A 23,465-nucleotide genomic window follows, 5' to 3' on the forward strand; every position below is an offset into this window, starting at 1 on the left:
ATTGATTGATTGATTGATTGATTGATTGTTACTTTATTGTCATTGTACAGGTACAGGTACAACGGAATTGCATTCACATAGAATGTGAATAATTATCTTGAGTGTTTTTTTTTATTATATTTTTAAATAACTGCAAAACACTAAACTACTAATCTACAACTAAACTACAAATCCCTGGAAGATTTTTAAAAGACGTTCGTTTAAATTTGTGCATTAATCCTGTTTAGTCTTCTCTTAAGGATTTAGTAATTCTAAGAAATATGTAAACCTGAAAATTTGACATTTAAAACAAATCGTTCATCCATTATAATGAGGCCAATATTTTGGATTGTCACTTGACAGTCTCACTCCACACTCTATTAAAGTAGGTCTTAGTGTTCAGATTTTAGCCTATAAAAATAGTTTTTATATCATGAATGGCTTGAGCAATGACACATGGTGATGTCTGCGTCTGCACTGTGATGATTAAAGCTCCTGTCGAAGTTGAGGCCAAACGTTAGGCATCATCAAGGTCACAGTGATAATTCTGAGTGAAAGAGAAACCTCACCGGGAATTTGAAATTAATCGCTGTATACATTTAAGCAGTGCTCAGCATTATTCTTCTGAGAAGGTCCCAGGAGCTCCTCTTCACTATTCAGAGATAAAAGGCTCCAAAGACAACAGTTCATATCATATAAAGCTTTACCTCTGAGTACTTTTGAAGGCACCAAAGAGTATTGTAATTGGACTCACTTTAACGGAGAAAAACTGCTCCAGTGAAAGCTTTTCAGAAATATCTGCTTGAGCTTGTTTTAAAATGCAAGATTTCATTAATAATACTATTCATTTCTTAGTCTCTAGTCTCTCTGTATGAAGGGAACACGATCCTATTACTGTCCAGGTTTTCCAACACCTACTTACCGGTAATGAAAAATGCCAAAGGCAAGGAGGATGAGCTTCCACAAAGAATAACTTCACTTTGAGTTCCTGACAAAAAAAATCAGAGATTACAAAACTTTGATTTTATTGATAGTGTTAAAGTCTTTACTCAAAAATATTTAATCTTTTTATCTTATGGTATCAACATCCTCTTATCATTATTTAAGAAAATGACCTTCAAAGGCTTAGTAGGATAAATCAATATACAAACAAGATCTATGCTCATTTAAACTCAAATTACTTATTTGAAGACACAATATGTCTTGTATTCTTTTTTCATAGGTTTCACACAGAGACTTATTTTTAGGATTCTTTGGTTTACCAATTAGTCTTTCTTGAGTCAGATGAAGCAAAAGAAAAGACAGGTCTACTATGCTTGTGAAATAAAATACTGATTTGCACTGTTTTGAAAATATACAGAAACATTTCTTCAGGCCATTTTTTTACTCAATGCTATAAATTAATATTTATGCCCAGCACTTAATATTGTTTGCAGTTTATTCCAACAGTGTTGTAGCTTTGCAATGCATAACTGGTGTATAATATTAGAATGCATCCCTTCTGGAATATAGTTTAAATGATATAGTTCTATACATGTTGGTTGAGACACTGTTTTTAATGGAAAGGGGTGGTACAGCTTTCATGGCTCCTTTGTAATTTTAGAATATGTCTATCTTTGTAGGCTTGTTTGGTGGTTCAGTGGATAACACATCAAATGGTTCAAGTCAATAAATAAGAATCATTACAGAAGATTTTTACAAATAAAAACAGGCATACAATTGAAAAATTTTTAATTACGTCCAACAGACACGCAAATGAGCACAGATACACACTTGATTTGCCTCGATCTATAAGAGATATTGGGGGATGGAGAAGAGAGGAGAGCACGTAAACTGTGGGCTAAACCTGATTAATATACATTCTTTACTGTGAGATACAATGTCTGAAAACATGCATTGTTAACAATGCATGTTTTCTAAAGTGTTTGAAAAGGCGGTGCAAAGCAGTCCAGAGTTTAGTGCAGAGAGCATTGCTGTTATTGTGCTGAGGCTCATTTCCCTGTCTGCCTCTGAATGACTTTTGATATTGTGGACTTAAAAGATATTTAAATCCAAAAAATAAAATGTCTTTCTTGTACCTTTTCTTAGGCTTTGCAATCTTTTTTTAACAGCTGTTACTTTGTAACAGATCCTCCCTCTCAAATGGCATTTTTTCCCCATTTTTTCAAATGCAGATTTATTCATTAAATTTTCAAATGTTTGATAACTTCTGCCACTGATACGATGGACTCGATCACAGAAACAACACTGTTTCCAACAAATTATCTTGTAAATGGGTTCTAATGTAAAAAGCGTCATTGGAATGCTTCTCTTTGCCTGTAATGTAATTCATGCTGTCATTCTTCAGAGATCCCCTGCAAAATGCACCTAAACTGAATGTGCAATCTATTTGAGTGAGCATACAATGCAGCCCACTTTATGCAGGCTCTTAGGTCAAAAAAACTTAGCACTCAAGGATCTATGTGTATGACTAACATGTCTTGGACAATCTCTGCAGGTTGAAATGTATTGATTAAAGTGTATTTACATGAAAACGTGTTTTACTAATGTAATGTGTTTCATTTCCACCGAAGAAAGCCCTCCAGTGAATCTAAATGATGGTGCTGAGATAATCTTTCATAACTGGTGGTTGAAGCCACAACCATAAAAGCACAGTCTATTAATAGTAACTCATGTGATCCAGGCAGCCGCTCAGCAGTAACAAGGCAATGGTAGTGAGTTGTGCATGAATACATGCAGCCACCTGGAGTGGCAAATAAATTGCTTGGTAAAGATATATATATATAAAAAAAAAAAAACAACCTCAGTTCAGTAAGATTCTTCACTTTGCCATTTTCTTCAGCACCGATCGTATTGAGGACGGCGAAATCAGCTTCAAGGTACAGATGCTGGTTGTAAAAGGAGTGTAAGGTCAGAGCTGGGCTGTAAATCAGAGTTATCAATTTTCTACACAATCCTTGCTTCAACTCTCGGCTGTAGTCACGACTGCTCACCAAAGCGTGAGATCACAGATTCAAGGTGTCGACGTGAGGGCACGGTGTTGCAGTGTTATGGAGCGAGAGGCTCCGAGATCATGCTGTAAATCCACTAAAACAATCGGATGAAAACCTCCACAAATCTGCTCTGTGAGCCGTTGAAAAAAGCGAACCAAAGCATCATCAGAAATTCTTGTGCAATCTTTACTTTTATTGTCTCAAAATGTATTTATTAAAGAATTGGTCAAAGCTCAGAAAACGCAGATCCATGATTAAATATAGAAAATATATGTGATACAGTGAAAACTCACCAACGTCTGAGCAATAAAATAAATAAAAAATACGAATTGTGGTTGGAGGAAAAAAAAAATCCTGTAAAAGCCACTACAAAATATGAGACCCTGGATTACATGTCCCAGCAGGCCTGAGAAGACTTGTGAATCCCCAAGAAAAAGTCAAAGGATGCTTCACGGGGGGAAAAAAAAGCTGGTTGAGCTGCTGTGCCTGCCACTTGAAGCCACTCTGAGCCTCACTGGGAGCAAAACAAAATGTATGGAGGCCAAACTGAAATTTCAAGATGCTTCTGCAGCACACAATAAGCATGATGCTCATTCTAAAGTGAATTGCAAGTACAACGAAAATAAGTACAAATTAATTCAGACTATTTCCTGGACTGAGACGTGAAGTACCCACATACTTAAAAAAAAAAAAAAAAAAGAAGAAAGAGTGCTGACATCTTGGAATCTGTTTTAAAAACAGGTCCAAAAGAGCAACAAACACATAGCTGTAAACAAGCCAACATTCTTACTCAGAAGGTACAACTAAAGACAAACAAAAAGCAAAGAAAAACACTACACAGCTATGGCAAGTATGCTGGGTCAAAGTTAAAGTTACCACTTAGTCTATTAGTTTTAACCAATTTAGGCCATAAACACTTATGTTTGTCTTCAGTTTCTCATCCAGGCAAGTTGTACTGACCTGAAGGTTTGTTTACAGCATCTCTCATTGTTTAACTACTTGTATTTGTTTCACCATCCGACCTATTTTTTGCAGTGCAGTTGCATTCCTGGATCTTTTCTTCACCGAGTAGCACATTATAACAGACTAACTCCATCAACCTGAGCAATAAAGCGGTAATTTCATGTTAAACACCACTGAGGGGAAATCTAGCCAGACGTATTGCACAGATCTTATTTGCAAAGTACACAGTTAATCTCTGAAGAGGATGTTAGAAACCGAACATGTTATTTAAGAGGCTCTGACATGCCGCGATGCCTGCAGCGTGACACGTCTCTAGATGTGGGTGCACCACAATTGGCACCGTCATCAGCACTGAGCGCCCAGCCTTCTTCCTTCCTCCTCCTCTGGATAGTTGTCTTCTTACGGAGCAATAATAATATAATATGGCATCAAGTTAATCTCCTACAATTAGGTACAGGAGGACCAGTATAACTTGCCATTTATGAGTAGCCTCAATACGCCTTTCTCAGTACGCCTGCAGTCTGGTATCCCGTCAGACTGATCACTATAGGTAAATGGTGCCATTAACACAGTTGTTTCAATGACAATAGTACTGAATTTCACTGTGGCAGCCGCTGATCTAACTGGTTCAGCTGAGCAGCGGCGACGTTGTAAGTGCTTTGGGAACTACATTAAGATTATCAAAGCAGTCACTATTGTCATTTAGGGAATTAAAACCTAACTCCAAAGCTGAAACAAAGGATGTTAAATACGGTGTGAGAAACGATGGATGTAAGGCATCACATTAAAAATGTAAGAAAAGCTCCTAAAGATACTTACATCTTTGCAGCACAGCTTTCACACAACCACAGTGCAAAGGTTTTAAAACAATATACTGAACACAAAACCAGAGGAAATCGCACCGTTGTCTGGGTAAAAATAACATAATAATTTCAGGTGAGATCAAAGGTTGCATCTAATTTGCATTTTGATGTTGTTTCACTGTGAGAACAGAAAATTCAAACAGACACACTTTTAAATACAAATTAAGTGCAATACAGCTCCATGAATTAGGGTCACACAATCTTGGTTATGTTTACATCAGTACAATTTGTTAGAACTAATAAGGTATAACGATGAGCAGATATCATACAATTTAACCCAGATAGAAGGAATGTCTCAATTACACTGTGATTTATTTGCAGTATCAGCTTCGATGTTCCCCTTGGTTAGTAATGTCTTGAGTACGAACATTTGGTTGGAAAATGTATATGTTCAGCATCTGCAGGATGTCACAGGAGGGTTTTTCAGCTTGACAAATTGTTCCCCAGCAAATGTGAGTCAAAGAACCAATTTTGAACTACCGGCGAGTACTTTCCTCTCTCAACCACTGACCAGACATGCATGACATATGTGAAACAAATTTCACTTTTCTCTGCACCAAAAACCTGTCTGCAGCACACCGGCTGAAAGCAGGTAGAAGCAATTGGATTCTTCCTCGCCAGTAGCTCCAGGAGCTATCAGCCTCCATCCAGGCCGACGATAGCGAAGGAGGATTGAGTTTGAAAGATGATAATAGACTCCTGAGGAAACTAATCTATTTCTAAAGAAGAAAGGAGGATGATTTCTCTTACTTGCCCCCCGCTTTCACCTGCCCACCTCTCTTTTTTTTCACCATTTCTTTGAGCTGTAGCTTTTTAAGTCAATTTCCCAATTGAAATATACCAATTAAATGGCTATTGAGCACCAAGGTAGCTATTCAAGTTGAAGTGCAGCAAATGTCTCAAGTTCTTTTTTGTTATTGGTGAATTGTGTGGCATGAAGTACAAAGCTAGTGGGACACAATGATTTAAAGCTCAAATCGAGGCACTGTATAACCCCCCCCCCCCCCCAAAAAAAAAGCAAAAAAACAAAAACAAAAACAAACACGTTTGTTTGTATACAGAAAGGATTTCCCAAATGGTGAAGGTAAAGAATAACAGACATTTTAATTTGGACTTGTACAAATAATGAGAATGCAGGATTTATGAAGTGCATTTAAAAGAAGTAGCAGCTGTACTGCATCGTGTGATATACAGAAGCAAACTATTGCTTAGATATCTACAGATCATAAATGGAGTTTGCAGTTCCACATTTAAATTAATATCAACATTTTCCAACAATTGCTGTAGTTAATTTTAACATAGTCTCTCTTAAATAAATCATTATTAGTGTGCTGAATACCAGGTAAGTGAAACAAAAAAGAAAAGTCATCATATTCTTTCGTATAAAAAAACCCCCCCCAAAAACAACAAAAACTTTGAGTCTTGTATTTTCCACACGATCCACAGTGTTTGTCCCTGTTGTGTCCTGCACTGTGTGGAAGAGGATTTCATCGATAAATTGAGGCTTGTTTCATTCATTTTCACTTTCATTTTTGAATGATTAAGTTTGAAATCAAGTCCTGAAGTTCCATGCTGCAACAAAAGGCAGCCGTTACCAGGTCAGGGCCAGATGTAAACAGGGCAATACCAGGACCCAGATGGCTCCTGTCAATCTGAAGCTCCTGGATCTGCCAACTACTTTGGAATCCTCGGCAGGTGGATGGTGATGATGACGATGATGATGCTTGTGATCACCGGTCACATCTGGACTCACTGGGGAGAGAGCAGAAACCAACATGCCCGTTAGAAATATGATTTATTTTCAATCCAACATCATGGGAGATGTATTTGTGTCTGTCGCGTTAAGTGCAAACAGTAGATTTACTTGGGGGCATCCAATGTTTACAAAGGATGAATGGGAGCAGCACAAGTGCATCTACAACCAGCTCAACAAGCCTCTATTTCAACATTGCAAAGAAGGAGGAAGCAGGTTATTTTACCATTTTGGAAGCTTTAGGTTTGGATATGTTCCACACATCGAATTAAGATGACATACCTACAGCACAGAGGCATTAGTTTAGCAATGCTTTAGTCTCTTTATGGAAATTTGATGATACAACTAAAATGTGAAATTGCCAGGGTTATTCTTAAAATTTGGAAAAACATGTCAAATCAGTTGTTTTGAATTTATCGTGTATAAATCCCCCCTTTGGGGGGATTTTTCTGTGCATTTAACCCATCCTATTCATAGGTTCACCTTTCAATTGTTGTTGTTGTTCCCACACCGGCACTAGATTATGTACTGCCTATCACAAGCTTGCTTCTTTAAAGCTCTATTTCACTAACACAACTTGAAAAAGAAAATCCTCCTACACTTGGATGCAATCGATGCTACAACAGGCGATTTTCAACAATCATAGCAGGTGATCACTGGTCAAGATGAGAGGTCAAGATCCCGCCATCTTTACTCTCAAATCTGGTGCTTTTGAGTATTTATACTAAATTGTAGTAGTGGACATATTGTAATAGTGTAATCTGTAAAATTATCCAAAAAAGAGGAAGAACTGACGACAGCATGCTCTACCTCATTTACTTCCACTGAAGTTATGAAATCAAGTGAAACTGCACCATCATTGCTCATATTTTTTCCACGTGTATGAAACTGCACAATGTGTCACACATCTGTATTAGCTGCAAAACATTAGAGAACCTGAGGAACCATTAGGGGAGTTTGTTGATTTTTCCACTCCCCTATTTATAGTAAAGCTGATGCAACTATCGAGCACCACGAGTCCCCAGCTGATCTCCCTGAGGTGCAGCAGAGAGCATCTTCTGTGCTCCTTTGTGATCAACAGCCATCAGTGTGTTTATTCCGAGGTCCGAAAGCTGATTGCACACACAGGTATTACACACCACTATTAAAAATAGTTTTAACCTTCAGGTGGATTGCAGAAATATATTTTTTCCTTCACTTAGCAGAGCTTCTAATTTAGCATATCTTTTTCTATAATTCACTTTCAGGAAAGTGGGACATTTAACAATGAACACAATGACAGAGGTGACATTATTTTAAAACTGATGTTAGAGCTTTGAAACTACTACGCTGATCCATTGGCAGCTTTTAAAAAATGTATTGTATTTGTTATCTAACATTTTTACAGAAAAATAATTGGAGGTAGAACATAACAGCAGACAGCCTGGAGTGAGTGGACGAATCAGCTTTTAACCATTAACACACCAGAATGAGAGGACAACATGTCAAATGCGGTTTTCCTGGCAAATATCAAGCAGACAGACACTAAAATTGCCAAAATGCTGCCATCTTCAATGTCAGTTTTCTCGTTGTCCACCATCTTGTACATTTTTTGCAACCTGGTCTCACAGCAGTTCATGAAATAGTCACGAAACTTAATCTATTGATTTCTGTCCAGGGACACGTATCTTCTATCCTAGACTTCTTTGGTTCACAGTAGGTGAAGCAACACAGTGCCAGGAGGTTTGACTGATAAACAGAGTTTATTTTAGTTTAACTCCTTATAATATGTATGCTACCATAGAAATTGCAATCGAAATAGGATGTGGGATTGTGTTGAATGTGATCATTTTCCTATATTATGCATATTTCCTATGTTGAAATACTTAGGAATTTCAAATAAAATACTTTGTTTTGCATGTTTTTCTTTGGCAGGTTTCTGTTTTGCATGTTTCTTTTCTTTTTAAGCTTACATATGTACAATATTGTATAGTTATGTGATAAGACAAGTATTTCAATGTCTCCTTTATTTTCCAGGCTCACGGTTGCATAATATTGTCTTGCTTTCAGGGCTAAATATTTGTATATATTATTGAATTAATTTTGTCTATATCTATTTGTTGTGTGCTTTTTAATTAATTTTAAATGGCGTCCCTACATCAGAGGTTTGATGAGATGCACACAAAAGAATGGGGTAAAAAAACAGTTAGTGGGAGATTGACAGCAAATTACTCCATTAACCTTAATAAAAGCAGAATACAATAGTCTGCATATTGCTCTGGATGTGTCACAGATGTAGGAAATTTTTTGAGTTCAATGTCTGCTGTCTATGTCTCTCTGCTGATGGACAAACAACCTGTCCAGGGTTTACACAACCTTCGCCAAAAGTCAACCGGTATCGGCTCCGTCCCTGCCGGGATGCTGAGTTAGATAAAGCAGTGCAGAAGATGGAAGCAGACTAATGTTGATCGAGTTCATTCATATTTAAATATTAGGAAATGGACCTTTCCATTTTCAGAAATTGATACAGAAATCAAACTTTCCTCTGCACTCGTTTTCCCTGAGATAACGTTACTTTCAGGTAACATTTCTGTCAAATCAGACCACACCGTTTGTTCAAACAATTGTGAGAATAGATCGTCACCTGCTTTTTCATATTTTAGTACAAAATGACCCGCTGTCTCCTTGTGCTTACATGACTACTAAGCGTGGGCTGTTTTAAATTGCCCCTTAGGGATAAATAAAGTATTTTGAATCTTGAATTTTGAAAATGTTGATTTCAGTTTGTTATGTTGTTCCCAAGCATTTGTTTGCTGATGATGGCATTCTTGACAAATTCCATTCTTTCATTGTTGGTTTGTGTCATAGGGCTCTGTTGCATAATCTTTGTGGGAACCGATCTTAACATTGTCAATTTTAAATATTGATTGATTGAGGAAAGACTATGTGAAGAGACATTTGTGACGTCATATGTCACAGATTGTTCTTGTAAAGATAGGCTAGACTTAAGCTCTAAGACAGAGAGAGGAGCACCAAATTGTGTTCATTCGATAGTACTCTCACCTCATATAATAAAGGTCAAAGGTTTAAAGTCAGGTTGGGGACTTTCTGTGAAGAGTTTGCATGTCCTCCCAGTGGCTGCATGGGTTTTCCCTCCCACAGTCTAGAGACATGTGTGGTTAATTGAGCCCTTAAAAATAGCTCATCAGAGTGTGTGTGTGTGTGTGTGTGTGTGTGTGTGTGTGTGTGTGTGTGTGTGTCAGCTGGGACTGGCTCCTGTACACATTTCATAAAATATTATAGAAGCTGGACGGATGCGTTATTTATTTTTTTTCCCTTTCAATATACACTTAATTTGGTGACTTTATTAGGTTCACTTGAAACATTTAATGTGATCTGTATTGTGGGATGTTTATAATGTTCTACCTGTGATTTGTGCCCCCCCCCAAAAAAATGTACAATGCAATTCACCAGTGAAAAAACCATAAAATAAGCAAACGGTTAAAATGCAACTCATTCAACAACTTCGAACACAACTGAATATCATTTATCAATAAAAAATTTCTTGCAAAGCGGTTGCACAAGATTGTATCATACAAGTGAACTCAATGAAGTGGTCTGTAAGATTAAATTCCAAAGAAAAGTGTAACAGTCACAAAAACAGTTTAGATATGAGACATAGAGTAAACAAGGCAATGTGGTAAAGCTTTAAAATTGGAAAAACAACACTCCTGCACAGGTTTCCCCTCTTAACTTTCACATTATATGATTGTCTGAACTTGAGCTCAACCCCTCTGTGTGTCTACACCTTTGAAATTACACCTTAACAGATATCAATTCAGACAACTGCAGCAGGCCAGCTGTCAACATCCATCTTGTTGTTTACATCTCTTTGGAGGCCTTAAGTGTTGAGGGGTTGGGGATACTTGTGTGTCCCTTTCCGGGTGAAGAAGAGCATCCTCTTTACCCAGTTAATGTTACTTCAGGATGCCTTAGACTCCATCCCGGTTCATCCCCAAAGGGAAGGCGCAATGCCAAAGCTCAATAGATGACCAGCTTCTTTAAGACTTTCAAGTTTCTCACTTAGGCCCGGGGGTCATAAGTCTGTCGTGGGCAGGATTAGTCTAACCCACACCCTTTCAAAGTCTATAAAGGCTGTGCTATCAAAGTTTATCTTACTAACAGAAAAATAAGGCCAGCTACAGAGGCTATTTGTACTCTGTGGGTTCAATTCCAGTTTTTATGGTTGCAGCAGAAATAGTCTGTAATTCTTTTTTCCGTATCAGAATCCACAACAATTATGTGCTCTTGAAATTGAAATCTATGATCCATTGGCTCTAATTGAATGGAATCTATTTCATCAATATATTATGACACAATAAGTTGCCGTTATTTCTCACTAATCTCTTTCCACAAATCAAATCCAACTTGATTTATATGGCACTTTCCAAACAAGGTTGCAGCACAAAGCGCTTCACATACTATAAAAATAAAAATAAAAATAAGAAACACACGCACGCACGCACGCACGCACGCACGCACACACGCACACACACAACCCCAACGGCCCATATCAAAATATAAAAACTGATGGAAGAATGGCAGGGCACTGATGAGCCAGGAGAGAAAACACCATCCTCAGGGGCCCACCACATCGAGAGGAGCCGCAGTATACAGCAATAGAGGGCCCCGCCACAGCGGACCGCCCCGACCCAGCCGGCCAGTGAACCACAGAGCAGAGTCAAGTAAATAAGAGTCAATAAACAAAAATTAATGAAACTGAACTAAAACATGGGCTATATCAAAAAGATAAGAAAAATAAAAAGTAAGTAAAATAATCAACTAATTAAAAAAAATGGGAGCTCATAAAATGAATTGATGAATGAAATACAATTAAAATAAATAAATCAAGCTAAAACATTAACTACATTAGGAAAAAGAAGAAGAAGAAAAAAGTAAGTAAAATAATAAACTAAATAAAAGCTATATTTTATTTAAAAAAAGGGTTTTGAGCCTGCTTTTAAAAACACCAACAGTCTATAATAATTACTGGTTCCACCTGTGTTTAACATAAGGGAACACATATAAACTTTTATGAATGCTTACAATTGTCTGAAGGTAGCTGCTTATTGATTCACTGCCAAGGATTCCCCAGGACAGCCATTTGGAGGTAGACACCTCACAGATAGTCACTTTACCCAAGAGCATTAAACTTCTACACCTGAATCAATTCTTCTTATTGAGGCTTCAAGGTGTCTCACACATTAATGAGCTGCAGACAGAATGACAAAATGTCTTCCTGATGAATGAAGTTGTGCAAACCTGTTCCTGCAGAGGAAGCACCAGAGGGCTCATGGAGAAGTTAGAAAATTAAACGACAATAACAATGGAAATACGCTTAAAAAATCCCCAACTATTTAAATGCAGTTGGGGATGAAAGAATTGAAAAAAAAAACCATGATTCACAGTTCCATTGGGCGTCTATGAGAATAATGTATATATTCAATGTATATATGTTGCATATAGTATTGAGGTACAGTTTTAGGAAAATTATGAGGAATTTGAGATAATCTGTTTTGCTATTTTACAAATTAAAAGAATATATATACAAAAACATTTATGCTTCTGCTTTGCCTTCCACATTAAACTTACGGTAATAGAATGGTGGGTGATTCCCTCCTCCAGGCTGGAAGCATGATGGGAGAGAATAGAAAACAAAATGCCAAACTTTACCCTATTGTTTGTTTTCTGTTGGCAACTGATCATTGGCACTGATTGCTGTTATTTACTTTCTCATGCTCAGTACATGGGTATCACTGTAACCATGACAACAGAAATCTGTTAATCCCAATAAGGCAGTTGTTATTCCGCAGTGAAGTAATTTGAAAAAAAAAAAAAGTTATCATGCCAACTTTCTTGCTTCGAATTAAATCTTTCTCGGTTAGAGATTGTACTTTTACATAATTTAGGTTTGTATTGTCTCATATTTTTTGTTTTACATAGATTTAATGGTAACATATTTTTATCAAACCATAATAGAAAAAAAAAACATTTCACATACATAATATTGCTATTTTCCTTTATTCTGATGTTCCTCGTCATGGAACCATGACACACCTTGCAGTTATGTCATATTCAATATTAAAGCACAAAAAAATTATATCTAAAAGCCTTAGGATGAAAACCTGTTCATGATATCATGATATTTAATAGAATACATCTACCTTCACAAAATCGAATGTGATTATCCCAAAAAGAACTAAAATCTTTGCCTGGGAAGAAATCAAAGTAGTTTAACATTTAAGTACTATGAGATTGAGTTAAAGATAGAAATCAAAGGATTGAAATTGACAAATGTTGGGGGAAAAAAGAAATGGAAAATAACTGGCTGATTAAGGATTTTTTTTTTTGGTCTTGGGAGTAATAAAAAAAAAGCACACATTTCTTCATTTAGCACGGACATACTCAGTTGCAAACAGACAAATACATGCCACTTAATAGCCCACACGCACATACACACTATTGACTGACTGCACAGCAGCTATTAATACCTTCATCATCATCATTGCTGGGCCTTCTGGCTATAAGTGGGTTCTTTCTATGAATGATAATGAAGGTCCAAGTGAGGCAGCATATTAGCCCTCTGAAAGCACAACTTCTTCCCCAATATAGCTGCCCAATGGAGAATATAACAGTCTTGTTTCCACTGAAGTGTTTCAGGCCGTAGAACGTTTGTGCTTCAACAAAAAATGGTCATAAAGAGCTATAATAGTGTACTTTTTTTAAAAATATATATATATATATTAGAATCCAAACTAAGCTGACTTGGGAAATTTTCTCAGGAAAATGCTCCTGTAATGACATGTTTTAGTAAACGCTCAGCAGGGTGAGGATGCTGGGAAAGATGCTGAGGCTGGAGAGAGACATAGGTCAGAGAGAGGCTTACAACTGAAGTGAAATCAATACGGGCTGATTCCTGAGGACGTGGCCCAACAATGATCAATACCATGCTAACTGCAACAGGAAAAGAAATACCAGCAACTGTGGTCTTAGAAAATAACTTCTTGCATGATCAGTCTTCAGAATTTCATGTCCATATCTCCAGCATGTTTCAGTATTCAGTAACCATGTTTTTTTTATGAATAGTTCATTTGTTGCAGCTTATTTTCTTTTAATTTACTAATTTTAACAAATCCAAAGTATCACCTCAGCTGAAAAAACTGTTATCTCATCTATCACTTCCAGATATTTGTAAATTACAAGACTCATTACACAGACAAGTGCAGACAAAGTGGCGGATTCACATGAAGTGAGAATGTAAATTTCATATTTCATATTTTGTTGCCTGTGAGAAGGTATCGGGGCTGTTTTGGGGTGAGCGACCTGATTCCAGCTCCGTCTCCCCTTCAGTGAAACATCATCCAAAGCAGTCTTCACGGGTCTTCCTGGGAATGTATCAGATAGCTAATTCACAATGCTGCTTCTCAAGTCCTCACAAAGACCAAGACCATCGACCGCGTCGCTTCAGTGTTTAGGATCTTTGCACTGGCTTCCTGTCACTCAGAGAACTGACCTGAGAATACTTGCATCTGGCCCACGAAGCCGTGAACGGTTCAATTCCATTAAGCATTTCCCATCTTCTATTCAAACCTCTCGGGATCAATCTCAATGTCAGAGCCAAACAAAAAAAAGCTGCTTTTAGTTTATTTTAGGCAAGCGTATTGAACTAAAATTGCAAGACCGCTTCAACTTCAAGTACTTTCAAAATGAAGTTGAGAACTTTTCTGTTAGCTGCTGCCTTTCAGTGAAGCAAATTTTCATTTTATGCTGCACTATTTTATGATTTTTTTTTTATATTGCTATATTTCATTGTTTATAATAGTGACATTTTATCCTTCAATATTTTCATTGTCATTTCTTGGTATCTTTCTATCCATGTTTATTGATGAGAAGCACTGAATGGCTTCGTTGTTGAATGAAATAAGTGTATGAATAAAGCTGCCAGTGATCCTCATATACATTATGCATTGCCAGAGAAGATGCAAGGAAATCTTCACAACCAAATTTTCAGTAAATTTTAAATTGAGATGAAAGAGCAGTCAGAAAGTATTAATGGAGTGAATGTTTTCGCCCCTTTTTATGAAGTTGGCCAGATGTTAGTAATCCACTGTGTGCCAAAAGTAATCAGGCTAATTGCCACTTATTGCCATTTGGCAATTATGCCATTTAAAGAGTGTTTATTCACAAACATGCCAAGTTTTAACTTGAATCAAAAAGGGTTTGTGGCTGTTTTCTGTTCTAATTTGTGATACGAGATGATGTAACTCTGTATGAAAAGGCCTCAGCTGGTGGTTTTTTGTTTTCACAACCAACAATTGAAGTTGAAATCGAGCTAAGACACTTCAGCTGGCTGTCGACTCTTGTCTGGGTTAGAGGCTGTGCCTCTATTTAACCACATTGATTTCTGTGTTATTTGACAGTGTTATTAGACCGCCTGCTGCCAGAAATAAACCTGGGAATTGAAACAGAGAGGTCCTGGAATCATCTTTTCTGCCTGTTGTGAACACGTAAACTTTGACAGACTACAGAAGCATTTTTTTTGTTTTTTTTTAAAGAAACACAAGCAACAGACAAAGATTCCATTTTCTAATGCTGGTTTCCCTAAATGTCACCATAAGCAGACTAAAGGAGATTTCTGGGTAAAATATGGTCATGTATAAAGATCCAATATAATAAAAGTGTGACAACTTTTTCTTCATGAAAACATTCCTGTCGAGAACTCAGCATGTGCTGTCTCCTGTGTGAAACTGGAAACACATGTGTATCTGTTATAAAATTGTGTTTACACAAATTGCATGTCTTGGTTTGTTAAAAAAAAAAAAAAAACCTTAAGCTGTAGCAAACTACCTATCTTGTAAATTCATATTATGTCAGTGGTATTTTTGTTTTTCAAATTTAACTCAGATAACAGTAAAATGCGTGAAGAACATGTGAATGCCACTGTTTCACAAAACTGAAGAGCAACGGGGAAAAAAAGAAATGGTGCAACTGTTTGATAAACCAGGTCACATATTGCAAACATGTCGTCGAAAGGTAGCTGCTGTTGATGATGATACACCATGGTAAGAAAACCTGTCTGCGTATGATATCCCTTCTATGAATATTCTTTTATTAATCTTTTCACATGCTAATTTTAAAAATATGTGGGGAAGAAAGAAAACTGATAGACGCACTGAATATAGAAGAGCTATATATTTTCAAAACTCAAAGGTTGTGTTATTAACATTTTAATTTGAGTCAGAGATGAGAAGCAAAGACAAAGTGTATGTTCACAAATAAACTGATTATTGCAACTATTATAGCTGTGGTGTATTTTTGGACGAGCTTGTCATATTCACAGACACTCATTTGCAATAAAATGAGTTAATAGCTTGTTTATTTTCTGTGTGGCTGTATTTAAGTAACTTTTTAAGCCTCCCACTTTTGTTGATAAGTACAAATGTCAAAATATTGTGACAAATTGTGACAGAAAGTGTGATTGTTAGATATTTTCTTAGTTGCAATAATGCTCCCTGGAAATAAATCTAATATGATTGGAAATTGTAAAATGATCTCTTATAAATGGTGCCACATTTTGCAACTAACATTCATTTACAGGATGAGTATGTGAGCTGTACCCATTAAAAATATATATATATTTGTGGATATTTGTTTTTGATTAAGTTTCACTGATAAGATGACAATGTCTGAAGAAAGAAAGCATAATGACAATGTCAAAATGTATATATTTAATAAACAAGAATATCAGTCGTGTATGTGAACCACACACAGCTTCACCAGCCTGATATTTCCTTCTCATTCTGGTCATACACTGCTGTGGGATGGCTTCCCATTCGGCAACCAGCATTTGCCAGCCAATGCGGTTGTGTTGGTCAGTCTGGCCCCAACAGCATGCTGAAGCTGATCCAACAAGTATTCAATGGGATTGAGTTAAAGGGGGGTGGTAGGCTGTGGGGGTACGCAAAGCTCACAACAAGAGTCAATAGCAACAGCAAAAGAAGCTCTTTGACATTCACAAAGACGACTTTGCTTCTTTTTATGTCTGCCAAATGCACGATCCTTTCACAAATGACATAATATGACTTTCTGGAAGACATCAAGATAAAAAAAATAAAGGTATTGCCAAACACTACAGTTTTAAAATTTACGCTCAACACTAACAATGTTTTGGCCCTTTGTAATTACAGAGCATATATGTCTCCCAGCTAGTATTTCCACTTTATATTTTTATCTTGGCAATGACAAATGGTGATATATTTGACCATCTGCATTGTACACATCAAACTAGTGGTATTGCATTCACATATGTTTGATGGGTTTCTGTTTTGGGGTTTGTGTCCTTTTTTTGACAAACATGTATATAATGTAGTTAAAAATTTAAATGGTGTAAGCTTTATTGCCAAATAGAATTATGACAAATAAATTATATGCCAAATTACTTTTTGTTAAAGTTTATAATCTCCCAGTGATAATTTCTGCAAACTTTGTTTATTCATACATATATGTCAATTTTATCAGCAATGTCATCATTTCATTACCAACTCAGTAATGACTACTTGTTATTCATGCATCTCTGCTATGAGTCATGATTATATTTCACATTAGTTCCGACATCTGACAACAGAAAGAGAGAAAAAAAAGTGAAACTGAGAACAAGTGTATCATAAATTCAGCTGCATTAAAACACAGAAGAGGATATCACAGAGAGAACAGCTCAGATCGATAATGACTCCCACTCTCAGGTTTGTCTTGTCTCTTAGACGCCTCTGTCTCTCTAATTGCAAATGAGAAAAGCTAGTTTGGTTGCAAATGTATTACGACAACATCAGTAACATATTCAAAGGAACAGTACATATTTAGTCTACTGTTACGAGGCAAATGCATTTATATGCATCCGCAAAAGAACTTCAGGCTGCAGATGAACAAAAAGCTCTTGTGACAATACCTCCGCTGTAGAGCGGAAGAAAAAAGGTCTGGCTTCGGGAACACGTTTGACACAGAAGCTGTCAGTCAGGGATCATTACTCTTTGAATTACTTTGGCATGAAGGCTCCATTAGCTCAATAATCTTTTTCACTGGGTCTTACATGTACAGACTTGCACTGGCCAGAATGATGGCGAAAAACCTCCATCACACTTTACAGAGTTGTGAGATGCAAATATTTGTTTTGGACACTGAAAGTAAGGCTGTTTTAAGTGACCATAACTAACCAGACAAAATATTAGAAACACATTCCATTAAATAATCACACAATACATTATACACACACACACACACATGTAAATCAGCAATTTGAAAATAAGTCGCAAGTTAAATCAACACCTTTAATAAACAGGTTTTTTTTTTGTCTGAATTGATTTCTATCATGAATGGTTACAACAAACTTAATTAAAATGATAACATGCTATAATATTGACTTTCTAGAATATATAGTGCTTGTTTCTTTAGTTCAGTGCTTTATGAATCTCCTGTTCGTGGAGTGACGGGTTTGTGTGGCTACCACAACAAACTAACCCACTCTCCATAGAGCCATCCTAATGCTACTTTCAAATTACTGTGCCATCGCTGACAATCGTCAGCACAAGTCGATGAGGATGTTATGTGAAGCCTTGGGTTATTATTTTATGTTTATACCTGTAAAATGGCCACGTAGTGGAGAAGTGGTTAGTAGTGGAGAAATGGTTAGTACCCTTAGATCCCATTCAGACTGAGCTTGAAGGCATTTCTGTGTAAAGTTTGCATATTTTCTCTGTGTATGCATAGGTTTTCTCACATTTCCTCCCACAGTCCAAAAATGTGCAATGTTCTTTAAAATATATAATAGCCAATGTGCTCTTTAAAATATATGGATATGATTCAAATTTAGGTCGTTATAAACTATGCAGCTCTCAGGTCCAATGAAGCTAAGAGAATGGCTCCTCTATTTTGTATTACAAGGAATTAGAAATATATTACAAAAGCAAAAAAAGACCCCACAAAAAAACATTTTATCTTCCAAATCACTAAAGAAAAACTGAATTAGACAGAAATAATAAATTAACTTCATTTCTATCGATTGTTCTCACAAGTAGTCTCAAGGGACTTATAACATCAGAATCACCCAATTCATCTTCACACAGCAGTGTTGATGGTGCTGCCAAGCAAGGAGGAAACTCAAACCCCCAACCTCTAGGTCAGTGAAAAACCAACAGCCTCCAGTTTTATTACACACTTTACCAAATCTTAACTGCACGACACACTCATACGCCCATTTAAGTTATAGTTGGGAGAGGGGCTTGGAGGGGCTCTTCATTTGAGTGTTTCACACTTGTTCTGAAAAATGTGCACTTACTGGTTGGTTTTAAAACAATTTCTGGAACATTCCCAGTTATATTAACTGCATGGTGTTAAGTGTGTTGAAGCAGCTCTATTTGTAAACTGTCATCCAGTGTTCAGGAGTTTACCTGACACAACCTCCTGTGTTGTTGCCTCCTCCATTTATCTTTTTCATGAAAGCGTTTTCACAAAAGGGAAGAAAAAAAAAGGCCTTATTTCTGAAACCAGCTGCCATCATTTGATACAAACACAGAAAAATGGCCTGCGCCCAAAGAAAATGTCCTCAATCTTGCCCACCACAGCACAGAGCATGATGTGGATGTGTGCTGTGAAGATGCTCCTGCTGTGGTTTAGCTGCTGGTGTGGCTGAACATTTCCCCTGACTGAGCTTTACATCATCAGTCGTACTCTGAAAACCCAACCGCTTTGCAGGAAACGCCCCTGTTCACGCCCTCCGTGCGTTTGCAATAAATGGCTTGGAAAAGAAATGAGTTAATTAGCCTTTTCACTCTGTGAAACTCACATACAAGCCCATTTTCAGTTCACATTGCATGCTCTGCGACTGTTCAGTTAACCCATTTCTAATGAATTACACATATCAGCCCATTTCATGTATGGAATGTGGAGCATTATGACATTTCCAGCCAGTTGTTGTTGTTGTTTTTTTACCCCCACAATTGTTTTGTTTACAGAAGAATGAGATCAACTAAGGGGAGAAGCTAAATGAAGGGAAACCACCTGGGACCTCTTGGAAAGAAGGTTGAGTGCTCCCATTCTCAAACAGAACAATTGAATATAGCTCTGTGGCGGGGATGGCAGGCAACCCCCCCACCCCCCACCCCACCCTCAATTAGATTCAGACACCCACAGAAAATGGAATACATTAACTCTCTAACTATAAAAAAAAATAATCGTATTATTTCGATTTTTGAAATTTTATTCATTTACATCTGGAAATACAGCGGCGAGTGAAAAGCCAGTTTACGACTGAGCTGAAGCCTGCACCCCCCCCCCCCCATAATTTTTGTTAATGTTGACAATGCTGAAATGTTCCCTTCATACATTTTTCATCAGTCTTGTGTCCTCACTATAAAAGCAGTCACACGTTTCGATTTAGAGCCTCGATCACTGCATGGAAGAAGCAAAATCAGGTCCAAATCAGACGGCACTCGCATTATAAAAACAACCTCTGCATTTTGCAGCACCTACAACATAAATAAACTGCATACATTTACAGGCGACATTACTCTCAAATTAATGCTTTTTTTTTTTTTTTTACTGTCACAGGTTTCTTGTTATCTTTTCATGCCCTACCTCACACTATTTGATCATTTGCTATAGATTGATAGATGGAGATTTTAGGCTTTATTTTTTTATGAGAGTTTGTCTTTTAACTCAAACCAACCCTATGAGCTTACCTCCGATGTCAACCTGAGAATAGCTTCTTGTGGCTTTAGTTATTAGATGGCCTGAGCTTTTCTTTTTAATTTTTGTGTTGAATGATCATGAGCTTGGCAATTTCCAAGCTTTTATATAGCATGATTTTAGTAACCAATAATGGAATAATTTTGGTTATTTCAAATATAATAAAGTCAATTATGTGTAATAGGGATATTGGAGCCATTATCATAATAACATTTTGCCAATAATCTTATTAGTTATTACCTGAGGGAGTTGGATATAAAAAAAAAAAAAATCATTTTAGAACTTAATGACTGTAGCCAATATTCTAATACATAAAGGAGCATTGCATTTACATGGAAAAAAGTTACTTCTGTAGGTTTTGTGCAGTTTGCTTTTTAGAAATAAGTCTTGTAGATGGCATAGTTGTCATGTTAATCCATTGAGGAGACATACGATGGAATAACTCTCAATTATGGCTGTGAAAAAATATTTTTATATTATTTTACATCAGTGGCAATATATTATGTTATTATTTTTATTACATTCAAAATGGCCCAAATCATTACATCACTGGCAGTTATTACTTTATTAGCCATTATTATGTTATTGGTCTCTACACATGATCGTTCAACATTTCACTGTCTTGTTATTGTCAGGAGTTTTTTTTATTTTATAGTATAAAGTGGCAGCATTACAAACAGAACTTGGTTCACCACTTGAGATTTTAGGAACAAAAACTAGCACACAGCAATACTCATAAAGTTTGTTTATATGACCTTACTTTGCTTTGCAAGTGAAATTACAAAGCGATAAGACTGGATGCCACTGGATCACAGGTGTGACTATTAGAAGGGTCACAAGAGTCTCCAGGTTGTGTCCTTACAGCGCAAACCTGCTCTTCACTTGGCAATTGTGCTGCATGGTATTGACGTATAGGATTTATTAGTGCACTTTTAAATGTTGTTGTAATTGTTACAATGACAATAAATATATTCTATTCTATTCTGATTTTCTTTTCCGATCCATCTACATAAATTGTAGATTCTTCCCCCCTTCCAGGTCTTCTTTGTTTTTGCTTCCTGTCTTGAGCAGTGAGCATCAGTCCCATTAATCCACTCTAAATCTTTCAAAGTACGTGTTTAAAGTGGGGCCACTGAATTCCTCTAACTGTAGTGCCATTTTTAGCACACATTGTTAAACTAGGTGAAGATAGTGTGTTGTACTATTTCTAGTGGCTGATTAATACAGACTCTGTGCACTAATGAGTGTTGAAGAAAAAGAAAGGGCTTATTTGTTGTAATGAAAGAACATGACCTCAGATAACTGCTTTGTTCATGAGTGGATATAAGATTTTTGTTACAACAATAGGAAGAAATATGCCTTATGTGAGAAACACATGTTCATAAGAAAACTTCAATGTCAGTTTTGTTTCTTTTCATGGCATTTCCAGAGAAACATAAGATATCATCAACCTTGCCTTGCAAAATATAAACAAAAAGTGAAGATTCATGTTTAACTCTCTTTGTTTGGAAGCAAATATGGACTGTGTGATAGTGGGCTTGGTGCATTTCTTGAGCCCATACTGAAATTCAATCAAAGACTGGCCAGGTTCGTAAACACAAACAAGCCATGTTTGTTGATCACACATTGGATAGCTGTTTGAATCGTGACAACATCAGCTGATCTCCTCTTTCTGCCCTCTGAGGCCGTCTTCTCACTGTAATGACAACGCTGTGTAAAAGACTTTAAAACACTAAAAGCACATTTCAGTAAATACAAAGGAATTTTCAAATTCATTTGATAATGTATTTACTGAAATGTAAATTTCAAATTCTTAATCATGTATGTTTACTCTCCAAAATTAAACATCATTAGACAATCTTTCACGTGTCCAATCACCATGGATCGGACCAGCAGGCCTTTTCTCTGATTGAATTTACCCCCAGTACTAACGTATTCCAAATGTCTGGACTGACCCCCAATAAAACCAGCATCCATCCTGTTGGCGCAATTACAGAGAAAAGAGGGATCAATGGGATCTAATTTAAGGCAGAAGCATTATTCTAAAACACAGTGGCCAGTGCATCTCTGCATGGAGCCAGCAGAATGATTAAGTGCCTCGGTTATATCCTGTATGGCTCTGCTGCACATGCCACAGAGAGAGTGTTCATGTCCAGGATCCCATCACCCCAGCCTCTATTACATCCTCAGAGCAGTCAATACCGGGCTCTGACCGCCAGTCAGTCACTCTCAGGTTGCACACACAGGCAGAATACAAATCTGCTCGGAAAACTCAAAGCTCTGCGTGAGCTTCTCTATGCACACCCCTTCTTCGCGCACTGCCGTTTGGCCAGGTGTGTTCGCACGTTTGATTTGCAAACCTCATCCATTAATTGTAAAATGAGGCACACAATCACCACAGTATACAGTATATAAGAGTTGATCAAACTGAGAGAAATGCAAAAAAAAAATTATTGTATTATTTCACATTTGTACTTTTATTCATGTCATCTTCCCTTTATCATAATAGTATTTTATCTTTAATTTAATTTCAGGTTTAGTTTTATCTTGTGTCACTATAGTTATCTACTGTATATCTTTTTCTTCTTCAATTATTATTATTATTATTAGTTTCTTTTCTTCAAGGTATTTTAAGTCCAGATGTCTTTAACAGTCACACTAATCTCTGTTATTACACTGGTACTCTGGTATTTAATATATTATATATATTTTTGTATCATCACTGGATTGAGCTTTCTGTAAAGGACACATTGATACTGAATTGTATGTAACACAATTGTTCCAAGGGAATAAAACAAGTTAATTCAGTGTCTTCATTCCTTGTGAGCAAGAAAGTGCAAGTTGAAAACAACTCGGTTATTATTTGAGCAGGTGAAGTCAGAGAGTGTTAACAAACAGGAAGGGCTGTGCTAAATTTTTTATGCGGAGTTCCTTTCTTTTTTCCACGGAGGAGAGTAAAGCAGACGTGCCTGATCAAATTGACATGCGCTGGTAAAGGTCTCTGCAAACCTGCCCTTCTCTATCTTCCCTCCTCTTTGTCTTTATGAGCATCAGCTCGAATCTTCAGTGTTAACCCTCAACGTCATGCAACATCAAGCTAAACTCCTCTGCTGCTGTAAAAACAGCGGCATAAGG

The 23,465-nt window shown here is 36.9% G+C and overlaps 1 protein-coding gene across 1 annotated transcript in view; it reads right to left on the reverse strand.

The window, feature by feature from the left end:
* Positions 1 to 5,877: 5,877 nt before the first annotated feature.
* Positions 5,878 to 23,465, reverse strand: part of gpc5a (glypican 5a) — a gene marked incomplete at its 5' end in the record, with an annotated part of 137,667 nt that continues 120,079 nt past the window's right edge. Inside the window, one exon of the mRNA XM_080512526.1 lies at positions 5,878 to 6,550. Coding sequence (XP_080368652.1) covers positions 6,390 to 6,550 — 161 coding nt within the window. The 3' untranslated portion in view covers positions 5,878 to 6,389. The remainder of the gene's footprint in view (positions 6,551 to 23,465) is intronic.

This window comes from Blennius ocellaris (genome assembly GCF_963422515.1).
Source record: "Blennius ocellaris genome assembly, chromosome: 1".
NCBI lineage: Eukaryota > Metazoa > Chordata > Actinopteri > Blenniiformes > Blenniidae > Blennius > Blennius ocellaris.